The 19398-nt window shown below is 42.8% G+C and overlaps 1 protein-coding gene across 2 annotated transcripts in view; it reads left to right on the top strand.

Annotated features, from left to right (window-relative positions):
- FYN (FYN proto-oncogene, Src family tyrosine kinase) overlaps positions 1 to 19398 on the top strand; it is a 204111-nt gene that overhangs the window by 163895 nt on the left and 20818 nt on the right. The window contains exons 8-12 of one of the 2 annotated variants that reach the window (XM_081294884.1): positions 95 to 244; positions 3312 to 3467; positions 5991 to 6170; positions 7798 to 7874; positions 7971 to 8124. In XM_081294884.1, the coding sequence (XP_081151010.1) occupies positions 95 to 244; positions 3312 to 3467; positions 5991 to 6170; positions 7798 to 7874; positions 7971 to 8124 (717 nt within the window). Of the gene's footprint in view, positions 1 to 94; positions 245 to 2735; positions 2901 to 3311; positions 3468 to 5990; positions 6171 to 7797; positions 7875 to 7970; positions 8125 to 19398 lie in introns of both variants that reach the window. The other variant, XM_081294883.1, reaches the window with a different exon arrangement.

The following is a 19398-nucleotide window of genomic DNA, read 5'->3' as shown; positions in this document are numbered from 1 at the left end:
ATTAATTGCAATAGTCAAGTAAAAGAGACCTAAAAAAAAAAAAAAACTAGTACTCAAAATGATTGGCACTGCTAACGCTTTGCACATTTACCAGGTGCCTATTCACTTTCTATCCGTGATTGGGATGATATGAAAGGAGACCATGTCAAACATTATAAAATTCGCAAACTTGACAATGGCGGGTATTACATCACCACCCGGGCCCAGTTTGAAACACTTCAGCAGCTTGTACAACATTACTCAGGTAACTTTGATTCTAACTACCTACTAACCATTCAGGAGCTAAGGGAGTGGGAGGTGCAGAGCTCAAAGGGAGAGTGGGAGAGGGGAAAGGAATGACAACCATATACAAAGTCACTGGTAGAGCCAATTTTCCTCCCCAACCCCTTACAGGAGGGTTTCTGAGTGGCTCTGGGGTTGTCATCCTTGAGCTGTTATTATGATTGCGTGTGCCTGTCAGTAGATTCTGTAATGTTCTAATTCCCCAAGTAGAAGTAGTAGGTTAAATCTTAAAAGTTGTCTGTGTGTTCAACTTCATTTTCAAATTCTTGCAAGTTACCTTTTCCCATTCCCTCTATTATGGAACTTAGAACTATGAAAAGAAGAGGGCGTGGCGGCTGGGAGGGTACTTTTATGGGGACTACAGCAGGGAGCATTGGGTTCCTGCTGTCATTTTACACTCAGAACTGCTGTGGGACACCTGCACATAAATTCCGTGCTCCTGATGGGGTAACTAGGTTTGTACTTACGTGACCCACAGTTCTTAGACCTATTACATCCACTGCATTGAACTTTTCAAAATTACATTAGTCTCTGTCCTAATACCCAAGTGTCATTATTATTTTGTTCTTCCTTATTTATTGTTCTTTCTTAATTATTAGGTGTATTTAGGTGTGCAGCTTGTGCATTTTATTCAAGAATGTGGCTTTTATGTGCAATTGTTAAAATGCTTTCTTCCCTTGGTTTGTGAGTGATCCTACCATTTTGTATATTCACCTGATATAGATATAGGTATACAAGTACAGGTCTCTATCTACACGTCTCTATGTGCACCTCTGTACATTTCATTGAGCCCTGGAGTTTTTTATGTGACCCGTGTATGCATTTTGTATCGTTCTTCACAACAATGACGTGATTCCAGAACAGTATGATTTGACCTCTGCTGTTGCTCTACGCACATTCATTGAAAAGTACATTTCTTAGCATGAAATAACAATCTTTTGAAAATGACTGTAAGAAATATCTATATATTGATCCTGGTCACTAATGAGCAATTTAAAAAATTCACAACATCTGGAGTACTAGTTGATTCAGGCCTCGGCTAACTTGGTTTATGTGGATTCTAATGAAATATTTGAGAGAAATGGAGCAGAATATCTCCCTGAGCTTAAGTGGTATACTCAAAATGCCTGCATGTTGTAAGGATTTCAAATGCTGAAATATATTTCATTACAGCGAAACATCAGCAGGATCCCTAGGGTTTGGATCATTTGAAAATACTGTATTGGAAAGGGCACCTTAATAACATCATAAAGCTGGAAGGAGAGAAGGGATATGAAGAACAATAGACATTTTTTAATCTCAGGGAAAAAAAAAATCCATCTCAAGTTAGATTTGTTTTTATATTGGCTTTTCTTCTCCTTCCTCTTCACACATAAAATGCCTTTGAAATATTGACACATAAATAATTTCCTGCCTAAATATCTCAGAACCTGATTCCATCAAAAAGGAGTAGAAAGTTACAGTTAGATTTCAGAGAAAAATCAACACCATGTTTGCTTTTCCTGGATCTGAGAGGCTTCCAGGGGATGGGAGGGGCTCTGTACAGTTCTTGTCCTTCCCCAAGTTCTTATTCTGTGCTGCCTCGTCTCACCTGACTGATTTTTAACATGGTGTTTTGTCAGTTTCCCCTCAACATTGCTAGATCCTAAAAGGTATTTTCTTTTTAAAAAGAAAGAAGGGAGGAAAGAGCTCCCAGTAACATCTGAGTGATATAGCTACTGTTTTCCTCCTCTTTCACATCATTCAGTTTCTGTGGATGTTAGTTTTTCCATTCTTTTTCCTTTCAATCCATACTCCTAACTTATACAGAGAAGACTGTTATAAAAGTTTTTAAAAAATTAAAAAACAGCATAGAAGCAGTGCAAGTATATTTGACTGGTAGAATGGAGTCTGAAATCTCTGGACATGTGGCATCCTTTCCTCTGCCAGGGGCAGCCTTCAGCCTTGCTAGATCCTCTATGGGAGGATCTCATACTGAAGTTAAGATTTTAAATGTACTCGTACCAGAGAGCCCTCCAGTCCCCTAGGTAATCTAGATACTAGTGAGGGAAAGAGATGGTCATGCCAACATTCAATAGTCTAAATGTCCTCTTTGAAATCAGGGAGAGGATTTTCAGGATCCCAGAAGACACGTTATGAGCACTTTAGGCTGACAGTGATTTTCTTACTTGTGAGTACAGAGACCAAAACAGTTTGTCTCTATCTCTATATAGACTATATCACACCTGGGGGCACGGAATAGTTAAAATTTAGTATGTCCCCTGTCCTATCTGCAATGAGAATGTTTCACGGTGTGGCTTTGGATCCTCCAAGGTGTGTGCCGTTCTGTGCTGAGAAGCCCTGTCCAAGCTCCCCTGGGCGACAGCAAGTGTGGGTTTGCATCTGTGCATGTTGTTGTTACATGTGTTCTGCTCTTCTCTCCCACTCTGCCGCTGCCCCTGCTCCTGCATCAGAGAGAGCCGCAGGTCTCTGCTGCCGCCTAGTAGTTCCTTGTCACAAAGGGATGCCAAGGCTTACTGATCTGTCTGTCAAAACCAAAGATGTCTGGGAAATCCCTCGAGAATCCCTGCAGTTGATCAAGAGACTGGGAAATGGGCAGTTTGGGGAAGTATGGATGGGTATGCTGAGATTCAATTACTCTCTTATTAACTTCCTCGTTTGGGAAATCCCAAACTGCAAAGATGGAAGGTGAGAATAAAGACTTTATGACAAAAAAGAATTACTCTTCATAAGGAATCCTTTTTTTATTTATTTTAACTTCAAGATTCTGGAATTTCTAGAAAAGAGACAATAAATGGGCGAGGCTGACAGATGGCTCAATTGGTGCTCTTATATGAACCTCAGTTCATAAACCAATAAACAGTAGAGGAAATGTTCCAGCCTGCATAAAATGTCTTGCCCTTCATTTCCAGCTGCAAATATTTGTTGAATGTCACCCTAAAGGGCAAGTTACCTTCCATCTTTCCTAGTGCATGCATGATTATGGATTATAAGAACTGTGTTTTCTTTATTAATTCCCTTTCCTGTAGAGAAAGCTGATGGTTTGTGTTTTAACTTAACTGTGATTTCATCGAGTTGTGCCCCACAAACTTCTGGATTGGCTAAAGATGCTTGGGAAGTTGCACGTGACACCTTGTTTCTGGATACGAAGCTGGGTCAGGGGTGTTTCGCAGAAGTATGGCTTGGTAAGGCAGAGGGTGCATTTTGTTTTGGCTGTATCTCAAGCCATTGAAAAGACAGTGTTGAACAAAAACGTATATATAGTCACTGGGACAGTGACAACATGAATAACTAGATGGACACAGGCCATCCTGATTTTCAGGACATGATGATGATACCTTGCAGTTCTCACCTGTTCTACTTCTTGTGGTTAAACACCTGCAGAACAGGAAACCAACACACTGTAAATGTGGTGGTTTTCTAAAAAAATGGAAAGGTAAGATTATACATATGGGTATAAAGGAAGAATTTTTTTTTTTTACTTACAAGGCCTGAGTTTGATTCCTGACGAGCTGACTAAAACAAACAAGGGGCTTATTTAACATCTTTGAGCCTCAGTTTTCTCATCTGTAAAATCAGAGTGATATCTACTACATGTGTATGATTGTTGGGAGTATTACCTGGAGCAATATGTTTAAAATCCCTTGCAGATAGTATGTGTTCAGTAGACATGCCTACTTCTGTTTGGTTGCCACTGATTAAGCCAAATGCACTGGACCCTAGAAATTGCTTTTATAATTCCTTTGGGTCAGTTGCAGTTTTGCTTATCCATGTACTTACACCTCATCCAAAAATGACTATAGGTAAAACACGATTAAAGATTAGAGAATCCTTCTTCCTCCTTCCTTAGAGTCTGTTAAAAATGATATAAATAGATACCTGTGGCTATGTGCAATTCAGGTCTTTTTAATCTGCATTTTAAAAGTCAATGCATCCAGGCTTGGTGGTACACACCTGTCATCCCAGTGACTTGGGAAGCTAAGACAGGAAGATAAAAAAGGGCTGAGGATGTGGCTTCATAGTTGAACGCCCCTGGCTTCAATCCCTACTACCGCCTCGCAAAAAAAAAAAAAAAAAAAAAAAAAAAAAAAGTTAATGTAGATAAAACAAGACTTGGCAAATAGTAAGTACTATACAGATATACATACTTGGATAGACAGATGAATAGTAGAAATACGCTCGGACATACACAGATGTGTGTTTCTATTATCCACCCATATATCCCTCTCCCAAGTCACTGGGAACCCTTATTATTGTATCCATCTCTCTCTGGACTCTATCTCAACTATTCTAAGACAAATTTAAATGATCTTCTCCCTTATATACCCAATTCACAATGGAGTTATGGGTCCTAATTGGATCCTATAAGAAAATTTATTTTTAAATTTTATAATTATCAACAATAAATCAGTACTCAGACCACTAAGATTTTCTTGCCCATAAAACATAAAACAGCATGTCATCATAACTGGAATGGATGCATCTGTAGTTTCCCAGGTGTTATTAGAGAGGAAGATCTCACTTTACTTAAATTTAGGGGTGCTAGCATGTAAATCTCAAAGATCACTTACAAATTGTCAAGTTTTCCATTAATACTTACTGGTAAATATTTTATGAGATTTTTTAAGTCTCATGTTATAATTATATGAACCATGTTTATAACAGGATAAGGAGAATTGTCCCAATTTACAGAATTCTTAGATCTAAAGTCATAGATTAAATACAAAAATAAATCTTAATATAAACCTGTCTTTCCAATAGAGAATAGCAATCTAAATTAGCAGATTTTTCTTTTCCCTTTATAAAATTACCCTTCAAAGCCTTAGGACTAACAATGGAATACACATAAAACCCAGCATTTTGTTTTATTTTTTAATTTGGGAGCTGAAAGACACTCAAAAGATAATCCAGTTCCATACTTGTGTTTTACAGATGAGGTAACGTATCTCAATCATAAACCAGGCCTTGGATCAGCTAGTTTTTAACATGGGAAGCTTAAGTATTTCTGTTCCTTGTTAGCTGCTGTTTAAGTTCCCTGGTCTTCTGGATAGAAACCATCGTTCTTGTTGTGGCTGACCATCAGTATACCTGAGGAATTTGTCTTACCTGAGAAAGTATTGGCAAGGAGACCTTCAGCTCCTTGCCAATGCTTTTGTGCATGCTTGGCTCAGTAGTTCCAGGACTCAGTCAAGTAGCTCATCCATTGCAGACAGTCAAAAGTCTGTCTCAAGTCAGTTTCCAAGCACCCTCAGTGTGTTACCACATTTTTTAATGGCACACCCATAAAATGGAACTTAACCAGATTTTTTCCATGTTTCTCTATGAACTCAAGGATGGCTATTGGATGGCTAGACCTGTTTTAAACCCTGGACTTTTATCACTGTAAACAAGAGTCCAGAGCTTTGGTATATATTTGTAATCATATGCCCAAGTGAAAAAAAAGTAAATACTATGCAACAAAATAGAAAAAAATAAATAAATAATTTAATATATCCATCGCCATTAAAAAAAAAAAACTCATTTCTTTGTTAAAATACTTGACTGAATCCTTGCAATTGACTTTATCACAAAAACAATGAGGTTTTTTTAAAAACTTAAAATCTAACTTTATGCATGTAGCTATTAGTCAAAAACTCTGTTTTTGTTTTTGTTTTTTTGCCATCAGAAGAGGATTTTGAATTTGACTTAATATTGTGGGATGTTTGTAGGTACCTGGAATGGAAACACAAAAGTAGCCATAAAGACTCTTAAACCAGGCACAATGTCCCCCGAATCATTCCTTGAGGAAGCGCAGATCATGAAGAAGTTGAAGCATGACAAGTTGGTCCAGCTGTACGCCGTGGTGTCTGAAGAACCCATCTACATCGTCACCGAGTATATGAATAAAGGTCAGCAACGCTTCTCCAGCTTCCAGTTACTTCTAGGGGCTGTCTTAGAGAGGAAAATGGATCTGCCTTTTTTTGTTTTTTTTCCCTGATTTTTGCATGATCTAGTATTCTGGCCAGGAAACACGAGTTGTGTGCTTAAAATATTTTTAAAACCGACTAACCTTGAGTTTGCTCCCAAATCTTTGTGAAATGCAGTGCCTTTTGTGTGTTGCACATGTCAGTAATTGAAGTTCTTCTCCATAATTAAAGCATTCACTTTAATATCAGGAGTGATGTAGAGACTATGATAATTTACAGTGATTTTGCATGCAGCAGCTTCTGTTAAATTTCCTTTTTATAGGTCTAAATGATAAATATCTTATCTGGGGATGGGGATATAGCTCAATTGGTAGACTGCTTGCCTCACAAGCATAAGGATCTGGATTTGATCCCCAGCATCACACACACACCCCAAAACTAGAAATCTTATCTGGGCTAAGTTTAATTTCCACCATTTCAACATCTTTTTTTTTCCCCAGTTCTCCACTTAAATAACAGATGAAGAAATGGCATGTATTTTATTCCCCCTCTTTCTCCATAACCCCCCCATTTTGTGTGTGTGTGTGTGTGTGTGTGTGTGTGTATGTGTGTGTCTTTATAATCAAACCAGCATTGTTGGGGATAAGGCCAGAGATCACTTTGTTTTGGAAAAACAGATGAATCAAACAAGAAACAGCCATAAAAGGCTATGCATTGTACAACAGAGGACACCAGTGTAATTTTTCTCTTCCATTTAGTTTCTTTTAAAATATAATTGGAATTTTTTCCTGGCAGATTGTTTGTCCTTTGTATCCAGGGTTATTTTGTAAATAACTTTGTGATTAAAGCATTAAAAAAAAAATCACTGATGGCCATCATGAGCTCTAGCTTCTGCAAATGATTATTTCTGCCTTAGTGTTAATTCTGGGCTTCCCCAGGCTGGGTTACAATAGCAGCTCTGAAGCGCCAGCTATTTTGTTTCAGATGTCTGCTTTAAGGCTTGGCCAGCTGTGATCTCACTAGGCGGAGCTACCTGCTCCACCCATGTTCCTCATATATTCTTTTCCAGATTTAAAATCTATACATAAGATAGGCCAGTGAATCTCAGCATAGGTTTTTAGGCCCAGAGTTCAGAATTTCTGATTTGCTACATCTGGGACAGGTCCTGAGAATTTGCATTTCTAGCAAGTTTTCCTGGTGATGCCATTGCTGCTGGTCCCAGGACCATAGTTTTAGACTTCTCAGCTGGACTGCATTTCCCCCACATCACTCTTTTGTGCAGAGCTGATTGGAGTATGAGCATGCAGGGGTACAGTTTCTCATGTATCCCTCTTTGTGACATTAAGGGAGATTGAGTTCCCTTTCTTCTGGCTTTATCACATTTTTGTTGCCTTAGAAATCAAATCATTGCTGTTTGTTTTTAAAAGGTAAAACCTGCTTCTCAATGCATAGAATTTTTTCCACCCTAGTTTATATATATAAACTTTTTTTCCCTTGAGGGCATCATTCCAATCAACTGCCATTTACTTACAGTAAAACCAAATACAGCCCTCCATCAAGAACTCTGTCTTTCAGTGTAAACTGAAATGGTTTTATGTTTTGTTCATAGGAAGTTTACTTGATTTCTTAAAAGATGGTGAAGGAAGAGCTCTGAAATTACCAAATCTTGTGGACATGGCAGCACAGGTAGGCCCAGGGGACTTGGTTCTTGTGGTGGATGTAGCGACGTATAAGTACATTGCATTGTGGTGTAACTCACGTGCCTCTTCCTGGGTTCCACAGGTTGCTGCAGGAATGGCTTACATTGAGCGCATGAATTATATCCACAGAGATCTGCGGTCAGCAAACATTCTAGTAGGGAATGGACTAATTTGCAAGATTGCTGACTTTGGATTGGCCCGGTTGATTGAAGACAATGAGTACACAGCGAGACAAGGTGGGCATTCAGATGACAGTGGCTCCTGATTGCAACTTTACAAACACTCACTTCCTGCACAACCCTTCCTTTTAACCATCCTTTCCTGCAGAACATATTTGAAAGGTCATCCTCAAACTGGATTTTTTTCTCTTTGATCTGGCAGGAATTTGATAACTCTGCTGGTGGGAGATTGCAGTGGGTTCAGTAGATGGATGAGATATTGCTTTTCAGTCAGTAGATGTCCACTCCTTTGGTCTTCCTGGTTCATGCCACCATCCTCACAGCATCCAAGCCCAGGAGACTGTGTTTTCTGAGAAAGAGGGCTATGGGAAGCCAAGGGGTCAGTCAAGTTATAGCTCATTCCTCAACCAATCTAAATCTGAGCAGAAAACAGGAAGCATACTCAAAGTGGAGAACTTAATAAAATTGTGTCTTTTAAAAAGGAAAAGGAAGGATTTAGGAAAACCAACAAGGTCTGGTGAGGTGCCTTGGAGCTAGTAACAGCAGCAGAGCCAGGGCCTGAGAGGCAAGAGGCAGGGAGTGGCAGCAGAGGTCAGAGAGAGAGAGCCCCCTGGTAGAGAGGTAGCAGGGATACTAGGGCATTAATACCAGCTTCAGGTCCCCTGCAGGCCCAGGCAGAAGCCAGAGGTCAAAGGAGCTTAGTCCTGAATCCTTATGAAGCAAGGGTGGAAAGGAGGGCTGGAGGGACTATGGAAGGTAACATCATAGTCCCTCAAAAAGCCCCATCTTCTTTCATCATTTGCCTCCCCTGCCCCATGCAAAAATTCATGGAAATCAACCTTTAAGCAAAATACATCCCAAACCAGCAGCCACATCAGTGGGGCAGCATTTCAGGTGCTATTAGAGCACCAGATGCCAGGAAGGAGATCCCAGGGATATTTTCTGTTGTCCCAATTTTCACCTAAGCACACACCAGGAAAATGTGTGGAATTAAGTGGACAATTTGCAATCAGATGAAGGCTCCCGTGTAGATGATCATGCTTGTAACTGGGGAAGGGGTAGCTTGCATTGTCATCGTTAGCCAAAGCCTGGTCATTGTGTGCAAGGCTGGGCAGTGTCTGGAATATGTTATACTAAGGTGATGCTTTCTATTGAATTTCATAGTTCTTCCTTTCCTTCTTCTCCTTCGGTTTTTTTTTTGTTTGTTTGTTTGTTTGTTTGTTTGTTTGTTTTTGGTCCTGGGGATTGAACTCAGGGATACTTAGCCACTGAGCCACATCCCCAGCAATTTTTTTTTATTATTATTATTGTTATTTAGAGACAAGATCTCACTGAGCCTTGCTACATTGCTGAAGCTGGCTTCAAATTCACAATCCTCCTGCCTCAGTCTCCTGAGCTGTTGGGATTACAGGTGTGCACCACCGCACCCTGCTTCCTTTTGATTCTTCATGCCAATTTCCTCCTCTCTTTATTTGACTCTGAGGATGGAAATGTTTTCAGCAGTCTCAAGTGATAAGGGAAAATGTTAAACTAAGACCCTGGCTGGTACAGAGACTGTCCAAATGCTAAGTTACATGTGGGTCAGATAGCTCAGCTATTTGAATTTGCCCAGCACGAAGCAGGTCTTGTCCTGGAGCCAAATGCCCGCACAGCAAGCGCACACACAGATGGTGCGCCGTATCTCTAATCAAAGACACCCGTGGCCTTGATTGGCACTGGCAGGGCAGAGAGGAATGTGGGCATGTTTTTTAGGTAAGGTGAGCTGAGGGATGATCGGCGCGACCATCATCTGAGAGCTGGTCCTGAGTGAGCCCCTCAGCTGGAAGGACAGGGGGACCTGAATACGTGGTTTAGTAAAGGGTAGGCTCCTGGGACTGAATGGAGTCCCAGGGCCAGAGCTGTTTCTTCCCTTTAACCAGACTTTAGACTCCACAGTTTGTGTTTAACACTTTCAAACCATCAAAAAATGAGAAGGTTCAGGACCAGGAAAGCATATATGCTGGCAGAGTGCTGTGGATAGGGCTTGAGTAGTTAGTTCAAGAGTCGTTCGACCAGGTAAAGTTCCTCAGGATGTGGCCCTGGGTGATTGGCGCCCCTCACCACTTCCTTTCCATCAGGCTGCTCTGCTCTGGAGGGGGCCCAGAGCTCCTGTGCTCAGCCTTGACCCCACAGCCTTCCCCCCGCCCCTCCCCGTGTCTCTGCCCTAATGCCTTCCTGCCCTTCCTCAGCCCCACTGTCTCACAGCCATCTGAAGTCCTTCACAAAGCCCAGCCTCAACCCCTTTGTTCCACATTTCCTTTACATAATTTCCAAATGGAAGGTTCCATCCTCCCCTGAACACTTAGAACACTTTTTTCTTCTTTCATTCCTGTCCTAAACAACTTCAAATTCTAGAAAGAGATAAGTAAAAAGAATCCAAAAGAACTGGAGAACTGAACTGGGGGCAAAAAGTAAAGCCAGAGAAGCTCCAGGATTTCCAGAGAACAAAAGAAATGCTCTCCTGCAGCTGAGGGAAAGGAAGAACAGGGGCATGTAGGGAATACCTCCATGCCCAGACTGCAAGGGAAAGGCTGAGGAACCTGGAGTAGAGCAACAGAAATAGATTCAGAGGGGTTAAGTCATTTGTGCAAAGTCACACAGCAATTAAAATGGCAGAGCCAGTAGGGCTCACCTTACTGCATTCATCCTCTTAAGCTATGCGTAAGACAGTGATTAAAAGAATAGAAAGTAGAAATGGAAAGGATTAGTCGTAAGTCCCTTTTCCCCTTTATTTTATGGCAAAGTTTTTAAGGGGCTCCTTCTAATGTGCATGTGTGTGGGGATTGGAGAGACTTTCGTTTTTCGGTACTGGGACAACCCAGTTATTTATCAATTTCCTCCTGAGGGTCTGCTCTACCCCGGCCTCTTCAGGAGGCAGAAAGGGCCTGTGTGTATCTGCTGGTGTGCTCTGCAGATGGCATGTGTGCTGCATGCTGAAGCTTTTACCAGGGATTAATCAGCTTCTCCAGACAGCTGGTCCATGTGCCTAATAATATTTGCAAGTCGGGTTTTATGTTACCCGCAGGCCACAGCCCCGCCACATCTTGATTATGGGAGTGTAGGCAGTGTTCAGAAACATGTGCCAAACTCAGATATTTTAAGACCACGAATGACAATTGTTTGCAAAACAGTTGTGAGTTTTCCATCTCAGGATGCACTGAAATGTCTGTCACCCCCACCCCCACCCCCAGGCGAAGATATGACAGCACAGTGTATGTTGTGGTTAGAATTTGAAGCTGTTATGCAGTCTTTCATGTGCTCCTTACCTCCTGTCACCCCTTCCTGCCCCTGACTGTGAGCAGAAGCCCCATGTCAGAGAGGAGGTCAAGGCCAGGCCTATCCTGTGAGGGTAGTCCTTCACTGACAGCATTATAGAAACAACACGAAATATATTCTCAGTTACCTGGATGTCTCACCCAATTGGAGCAGATAGTTCTTTAGCCATAAACTCTGCTAAATTCTGTCCATTTGGAGTCTTGTTATTGGGTGCTGTCTATAAAAAGAATGTGCTAGTAGCTGCTGATATAAAGAAGCCTAAGCCAGGCACGGTTTATATAGACCTATAGTTCCAGCTACTAGGGAGGCTGATGCAAGAGGATCACTTGAGCAAAGAGAGCAAGACCCTATCTCAAAAAAATAAAATAAAGATGCCTAAGACCACCCAGGGGCACAGCTAGCCAATGTGTAGAGGAACTCATCAAAGCCTTAAAGTCAGACAGAACAGGTTTAACTTTCCCACAGTGGATTTGCTTATGTGTAAAATGGAAATATATCTTACCTGCTTTATGGATTTTTGCAAAGATTAAATGAAATAATGCATGCACAGTGTTTCACCCAGTGCCCAGCACAAAAACAGAGGTAAATAATATTACTTGTTACTGTGCTGTTTTGTTTTACACAAGGCTAGATTACTGCAGAATAAATAAACAAATGGACTGTAGATACATTGGAAAGGTTCAAACACTATTTAGAAAAGAAAAGAGGAGCCAGATAATTCCCAGGGAGTCAAATGAAGGTAATTGTGAGAATGGAATGACCAACAACAGAAATGAGCAAGTTGGAAGAAGATCTTACTTTCAGAGAAAGAGGATGAGTTTGGTTTGGGGTGTGTTGAGTTTGAGGTGACTGTGGTGGCACATACAAGCCCAGAGAGGTCAGCAGGGTGTCCTCACAGCCTCCTCCCTGCCATAGCTCCCAGAACCCTTGCAGAGCTAACCAAAGCCCCCAACTGGGCCATGGGCACAGGGGAGCCTGCTGTGGCCCTCACTCTCCGCCCATTCCCTGGGGTCACCAGCATGCTTCTCCCCAGGACTTCAGGCCACCATCAGTTCCTTCCCATGGCAGCTGAGAAGCAGTGGCAAGCCCTCCACAGAATTGCTCTTTCCTCCTGGGCTTTCCTGCAGCTCTGTGCTGACTAGTCTCTGTTTAAACCTAACAAGTACAGGTAGACCTGGCTTGTGTGTAAGAATCACTTGCTTTTATGGACACTTTCATGTTCTTTTTGAGCCTCAACATTCATACAGTACAAGGAACAAATCTGAAGTTTGCAGCTGGGTGCATCTTCACTTGTGTGTGCGCCTGAAACCAGCCGTAAAGAAAGACGTGCCCCAGCAGGCCCCTCAGTCCCACAGGCAGCCAGTAGCCATCCCCAGAGGGAGCCTGTTTTCCCTCCACTACTATAGATTTCCTTTTGCTGTAAACGAACTCCATCTGCACGAATCGTGTGGCGTTCCTCTTTCGTCTGGCTTCTTTCCCACCCTTATGTTGGGAGATGCAGCCGTGTTGCCTTGTGGCCCAGCATCTCTTCCCCCTTCCCCACAGACATGGCGTAGCTCACCCATCCTGCTGTGGATGACCATGGGGGCCCTTTCCCTCAACAGGGCTACAGGGTGTGGACGCTTTCCCTCCTGTGTGGGGGTCCGCTCCTGGGGTGGAAGCACGAGTCTCAGGAGAGGCCGAGGGGAGCCTCACACACAGTACCTGTGCCACTTCACAGTGTTGTGCTTCCCAGTGCTGAGGAGCCAGGGCTTGAAAGTTAGGAGTCCTGGGTCTGCACCAGTTCTGTCGCCTCCAAGCCTGGTTTCCCTGGGCACATCACTTAAGGTTTTTGAGACATATTTTTTCTCATTTGTAAAATGGAGATCACAAAAATAATTGCCTCGTATAATTATTGTGACAATTAACGTTCTATGGAAAGTTCTGTGAGTGCTATGAGACATAAAAATCATTGTTAGAACCTTAATTTTGTGATCGACATGTTTTCCTTCAAAAAGGTCTTCATTTCCTATTAAAAAAAAAAAAAGATTTAAAGAAGGATTATTAGTAATCAATAGAAAAGAATCTTTTAAGAGAAAAAGTGTGTGGGGGTGGAGGGGTGGGGGGTGTAATTTTATCACATGGGCCTCTATCTGATCAGTCACCACTTTGATATTATTTACTCATCCTGAGGGACCCCCCACCCTGAACCACAGCTTTGAGTCACTTCTCAGCTATTGTCCTTGGGCAGACCTTCTCTCTCCCCATTTTCCTTTTCTATTGAGCCCTATCCCTACCTCCATGCTGCTTGTGTTGTTTTCAATCTTGTCGATTCTGAGTGCCAGGCAGGCATTCTCAGCATTTCCCATATCAATACACACACACACACACACACACACATACACACACACACACACACACACACACACACACACACACATATGCATGCATGAGTACAGTGGCAGCAATCATCCTGATTATCCACAAAGCAAATCTTACTGCTTCTTTATAGGGGTGATTTGGCCTAAAGTCCAGCAAAGTACCCATGTGGGCACAGAGCACATAGTAGGTGCTTAATGTTTACAGCAGTGGAAATAGCCACAGTCACTGTCCCCTCTCTACACTCTTCTTTGACCTGCTCGCTGGCTCTCTGAGCAATGTACACAGCACTTCCCAGAAATAAAATGCTATTGTGGCTGCAAGAAACTTCAGAAGGGAGTGTTTGTTAGGTCACTCACTGTCCCCTGCACACTGCAAGATTGTCTTTGGGGAAAGCACAGAAGCTTTAAAACTAGACAGCCTGTGCTCAAATGCTGACTCTGCCATATCCCTAGAGTGTAAGGTCTGGTTTCTCTGAGCCTCATCCTTCTCATCTGTAAAATAGGGTTGATGTCCGTTACCTTCAAGTTAGTTGTAAGGATTAGAGCAAAAGCTGTTCGTATTCACTCTTCTTTGCTCTTCCCACACCCACTCCACTCCCAATCCCAAGAGGCAGGGCTGGATCAGGTTGGGGTGTGACCCATGAAATCAAATTATCTTGGTATGAATGTTATTGCTGCTATTTTGCTATATAAAACCTTGGACAAATTACTTAACCTCTCTGAGCCTTCATTTTCTCCTCTGAAAAAATGTATGATAATTATTATCTGCATCATAGAATTGTTAGATGGCTTTCTTGGGAATAGATGTAAAAACATATAGCACAAAGCAAAGGCTGAGTTAGTTGTAAGGAGTAGTAAGTAGTTGCAGTTGGTGGTAATAGTAATAATGATATTATCGATATTAATCTTATATATGCTAATAACCATATTTATGTCACGGGCAACCCTGAACACACACACATATACACACACATACACATACACACACACACACACACACATAGAGGCATGTGCCCACAAACATGTACTGCATTGGATTTCCTGACCTTCCCATCATGGTCCCTCCCATATATAGGAACCGCCCTGCAAGCCTCTCTCCTCCTTTGAATCATCATGAAGAACAGAACATGGAGTTGCCCTGTGGTTTTGGTTGGTTGGTTGTTTTGGAGTTCCAAATTAGTGACAGAATCGTTGCCGAGAAAGCAAATGTCAAGACAATGTAGTCCTTGATCTTTAGAATATCTGAAGAAATAGGGGCGTTTGGAACTTTGCATAAGACTGCTGGTTTGTGTATTAAACGGGAGAAGAAAAATGTGTCTGTTCAAATGCTCCCTGTATTGAGGATTTAAATTGAATAGATTATTGTCTGGAGGAAAATTCACATATAAATTAGACTACGAAGAATTCATAATTGTTACAGTTTTCATGTTAATTATTTCATGTTAAAAAATTGTTACTGCATAAATTAACACATTCTTTCATGGAGAACATATTTTAGAAAGATTTGTTACTTTAATAACTCTTTGTGTATTAGAAATCCCAGATGTCAGTACTAATTAAATATAATCAGATTTTGGATTCAAAAAGCACAGTAGCCATTTAACACAAACAAGCAGGCAACTAGGTTGACAAACACAGTCAGGAAGAAGTGGATCCCTATTCCTTTCAAATTCTGGATTTCACAGTTCAGAACTGTGAATTCAATTCCTGTCCTTCCTTTGTATTACAACGGCTGGGGATTATTAGACTCAGAGCACCAGCTTTCCAGCTCAAGGGCTCCTGCAGAATTATTAATCAGCCACCTCTGAGGCCTCTGTAATCCGGTGGCAGATCAAGGTTGATCTCGCCGTGAGATGCCCTCCCTCTGCCCTCCTCAGCACATGAATTTCTTGTTCTCTGTCAACAACAGCATCGCCATTCCTGCACAGTGTGCGGTGACCTGAACTGCAAAAGTCAGGGGAGGGAAGGGGGGGGGGGAACCCTCTTAATTATTGAGCATAATCTAATTCTTTCCATGCTGGAGAAGCAAACCATCCTTTGATGAAAAGCAAACCCTTTCCAATGCAAACCATTGTTTTAAGAACAGAGCAGGAAACTTGCTTGTTCCCAGCTCCAGCCATGAAAAGCCGCCATGAAATGACCATGCCACGCCCTGTGCCCAGTTGGGAGTTTATCATCCCAGGGCCATCTGGGAGAGGCAGGGGCCCCCAGCAGCCCTCACCCCTGCTCCCACAGCCTGGGGGCACTCCTGCAGAGTTGAGCTGCATGCCTGAACCTCACTGCTTGTAATCAAGCCTCCCAGAGTCTGAGTTCGTACACTTCCATCACCAGGCAGAAATCGCCTTCATTTGTATTCCACCACTTCAAGCTGCGGGGCTTCTATGGGCATTTCTGGGAGGGACTGCTTTGTTTATCTGCCGAGCCACCGCAGAGCTTCAGGCCCAGATTGATAGTCAGGGGTGCAGGTCAGACTGGCAGGAAAATGGAGATGAATCGTAGAAAGCATTCCTATTTCCCTCCTAGGAAGGACATGTTGAAAACCAGATTACAATGAAAAGAAAAGAGACTTCAAATCACCCTTTCCTACTCCAGTCTCTCTTTTAAGATTAAAAATGTTTAAGGGAAGGAAGGAGACCAATTTCTTCTACTTTCACCCTGGGGTAGCTTTTAGGATCTACACAGGGAATACAGATGGGCCTGACGCCAGCCAGGTCACCTAGAGCCCCGCTTCCCTATCACCTCTCCTGTTTATCTGCAGCTACCCGGGCAGTCCTGCTTTGTGTTCCGAGTGAACGTCTCTTTCTGCCAGAGCTGTTTGGTGGTGGTTGTTTATAAATGGTCAGGAGCAAGCCCTGGGTCTGTGCATCCCACGTTTCTTGGTAATCGTCAAGAAGGAAGCAGATGGTCACCCTCTGTGATTTTAAAGTGTGTAAATAGGAACTGCAGACTGCCATCAAACATCAAAAATGTCATTTGGCTTCCTTGTCTTGCTTTGCTGGCAGAAGGAACCCTGCATTTGCATCATCTGGATAATCAGGGGCAGGCAGTACACACTAAAACTGCCCACACTTGAAGCCTCTGTTTCTTCCAACCAAAGGAAGGTGCTCAGCACATACATTATGACAGTCTCCCTGGTGGAGGTCCCAAAGGCACAGACATGGTGCCAGATTGCAAAGTTGGGGGACAGTTTGAAAAATAAAACCCAAACTCCCAACAAACCCCCCAGCATGACCATTGTATTCCCAACAGTGTCCCCAAACTAACTGCTGTCCACGCTGTATGTCCACACAGCATGGCTTGAAATCAGACTAACTCAGGCCCACTGCCCCTTCTGGGTTGGCTGGATTCTTGGAATCAATTCTATGTTGAGATCCATTTGTTACTTAAGAGAATTCTTTTCATCTCCCAGAACAGGAGCGTAGAGATAGTTACAGCAATCTGCATGCAGCTTTCTTGGCCTTTGTTCTCAGTTGAAAATCACAGAAGTAGTTCCCATCCTTTAGGGCCATGAATCAGTTTCCTCTTTGGTTCTTGGAAAGCTGGAAGGATAACTGTAATCATTCAGAGTCTTGGAGTTCCAGAATCGCATGCAGGGTTCCTCTTTCCTCAAGACCACCCAGGGCAACCTCTTAATCAAGCTCCCAAGCTCAGTTGGCACTTCAAGGAAAGTCTCCTTGGAGGTTCTCAGAGTTCTTTTTTAAGAGTAAAAGGACCAAATACCCATGATTTAGGTGTCCATTCATTTCACTCTTTACTTTTGTGGAGCCAGTGAGAGTTGTCCTAGTCATAATGGTGAGGAGCATGGTGGGGAAACACAGGCGGTCCAGAGCATCCTCCTGTCCCCTTCTGGCTCCCCCTAGATACCCTGCTTGCTATGGTCTTCCATGTAAGGAGTGTACAGATCACCTTCCTGCTGTCCTTGCCTCATTGCAAAAGCCCAGGATCAGCGCTTAAGAGTCCAGCCTCATCCTCATCTCCCCACTGGCTGAGTTGACTCCCCTCTGTCCTTTAGTTGTCCCGGGTTATTCTTAATACCCACTGATGGACCTTCCTTCCTTTTTCTATTCAGTGCTCAACTCTGGGTTCCCCTGGGGTGCTGGCAGTCCTTCCATGAACTCCTCCCAACCTGACTCTGGCTCTTTGCCTCATTAATCAATCCTTGTCTTTGCAGTATGTTCAGGTCCGACTTCTGGCCCTTGGATCTTGCCTTCCTTGGCACTTTCTTGGCCCTTGGAACTTGTCCTTCCTCCAGCCACTTCCCTGTGGAACAGCCCTCCTTCATACTACCTATCTCCTTCCTTCCCGAACTCCTGCCCACCCATATGTGAAATTTCAGATGGAATACAATCTCAATCCCATTGGCTTTTTATTTGTTTTTATTTTAAAAACATGGTATGAAACTCTTATGGACTGAAAGTAGAAATTTCAACAAAATGTGTCACCCGAGATAACTGGAAACACGCAGTTGTATTACTTCAGAAACATTTGGGAAATTTGAAAGTCGTTCCCTCGGCCGAGTGTGAAAATTCTGAGTTGTGCTTTGCCAAGTTTCCCTGGGTTTGAAATCATTGTTGTGTTTGAGGAAACCACAAAGTTCCAGATCAGGTCAGCTTTGATTTTGTTTCTTTCACAGGATATCCTGGCCTAGTCCCGCCTCGCCCTCCTCCTCCCCTGCCCCACACCATGTAATCAGCTTCCTGTTACTGGCATGGTTCATGATTTCTTTTATCCCCCAGGGTAACTTTAAAGTCAGAGTACTGCACATTATTTAATATTGAATATAATAATTTGCAGAGTTTGTGGCTTCATAATTAAAGAGGGCTCTGGGTGGCTCTTTGGCTCAGAAAGACAGTGTCTATTGTTGACGCTAATGCCTTTCCTCCTTGAAAATGCTGTTGGGGACAACTTGTATTCTCTGCAGGGAGGTTCTGGCTTCTGTCATTCTGCATTGGCTTTACCTTCTCCACTGTAGCCCAGTGTTTTTGCCAGAGGGGATATTCTCTGAGACAGAGTTGTGAATTGGCTTGGTCACCAGAAAACAAAAGACCACAGTCCAGCTCTCTGCTGAGCTGGTACTGGGAGCTGGGTCCTACTGAGCCTCCCTGTCTCAGGCAAAGCCATGAGTCCTGCTGCTTCATTTCTGTGTGTCCTGGAATCCTCATTCTGTGTTCCTTTTCTTTTTTCCTCTCTTTTCTGAGTTGCCTTATTCCTAAAGCTAGTGCCACACAGTTAAGCTTTCTGTCAGGTTTGTAGTGAGCTCTGTTTCCCAGCTGCCTGGGGGTTCCCAAGAATTGCCCATGCTGTGCTGGGAACTTAATGGACACTATAAATCCTCCATGGTTGGATGATGAATGAGTCAGGTTTTCTTCATCCTCTTTCTGCCTCTAGAGTGTGGAGAACTTTGGCCTTGCCAGTGGCATTTGCCAGTGCAACTCGGTGCCTTTGCATGATTGTCCAGATGTAATAAGAGCTGGCATTTACTTAGATATTAATAGGCCCCAGACACTGTGCCGAGCCTCTTGCATCTATGGTAATTCTCACCACAGCCTTATGAGATTGATGTCCATCTCCAACTTACTGAGACTTAGGGAGATGGTAAAAGGTCACTCAGCAAATCCAGCATGCAAGCCCAGTTCTGCCTGACTCGGAAGCTCCT

The sequence above is a fragment of the Spermophilus citellus genome (assembly GCF_964194105.1).
Source record: "Spermophilus citellus genome assembly, chromosome: 5".
Classification (NCBI taxonomy): domain Eukaryota; kingdom Metazoa; phylum Chordata; class Mammalia; order Rodentia; family Sciuridae; genus Spermophilus; species Spermophilus citellus.
Note: the sequence above shows the minus strand (reverse complement) of the source record. Positions and strands in the feature narration are given on the sequence as shown.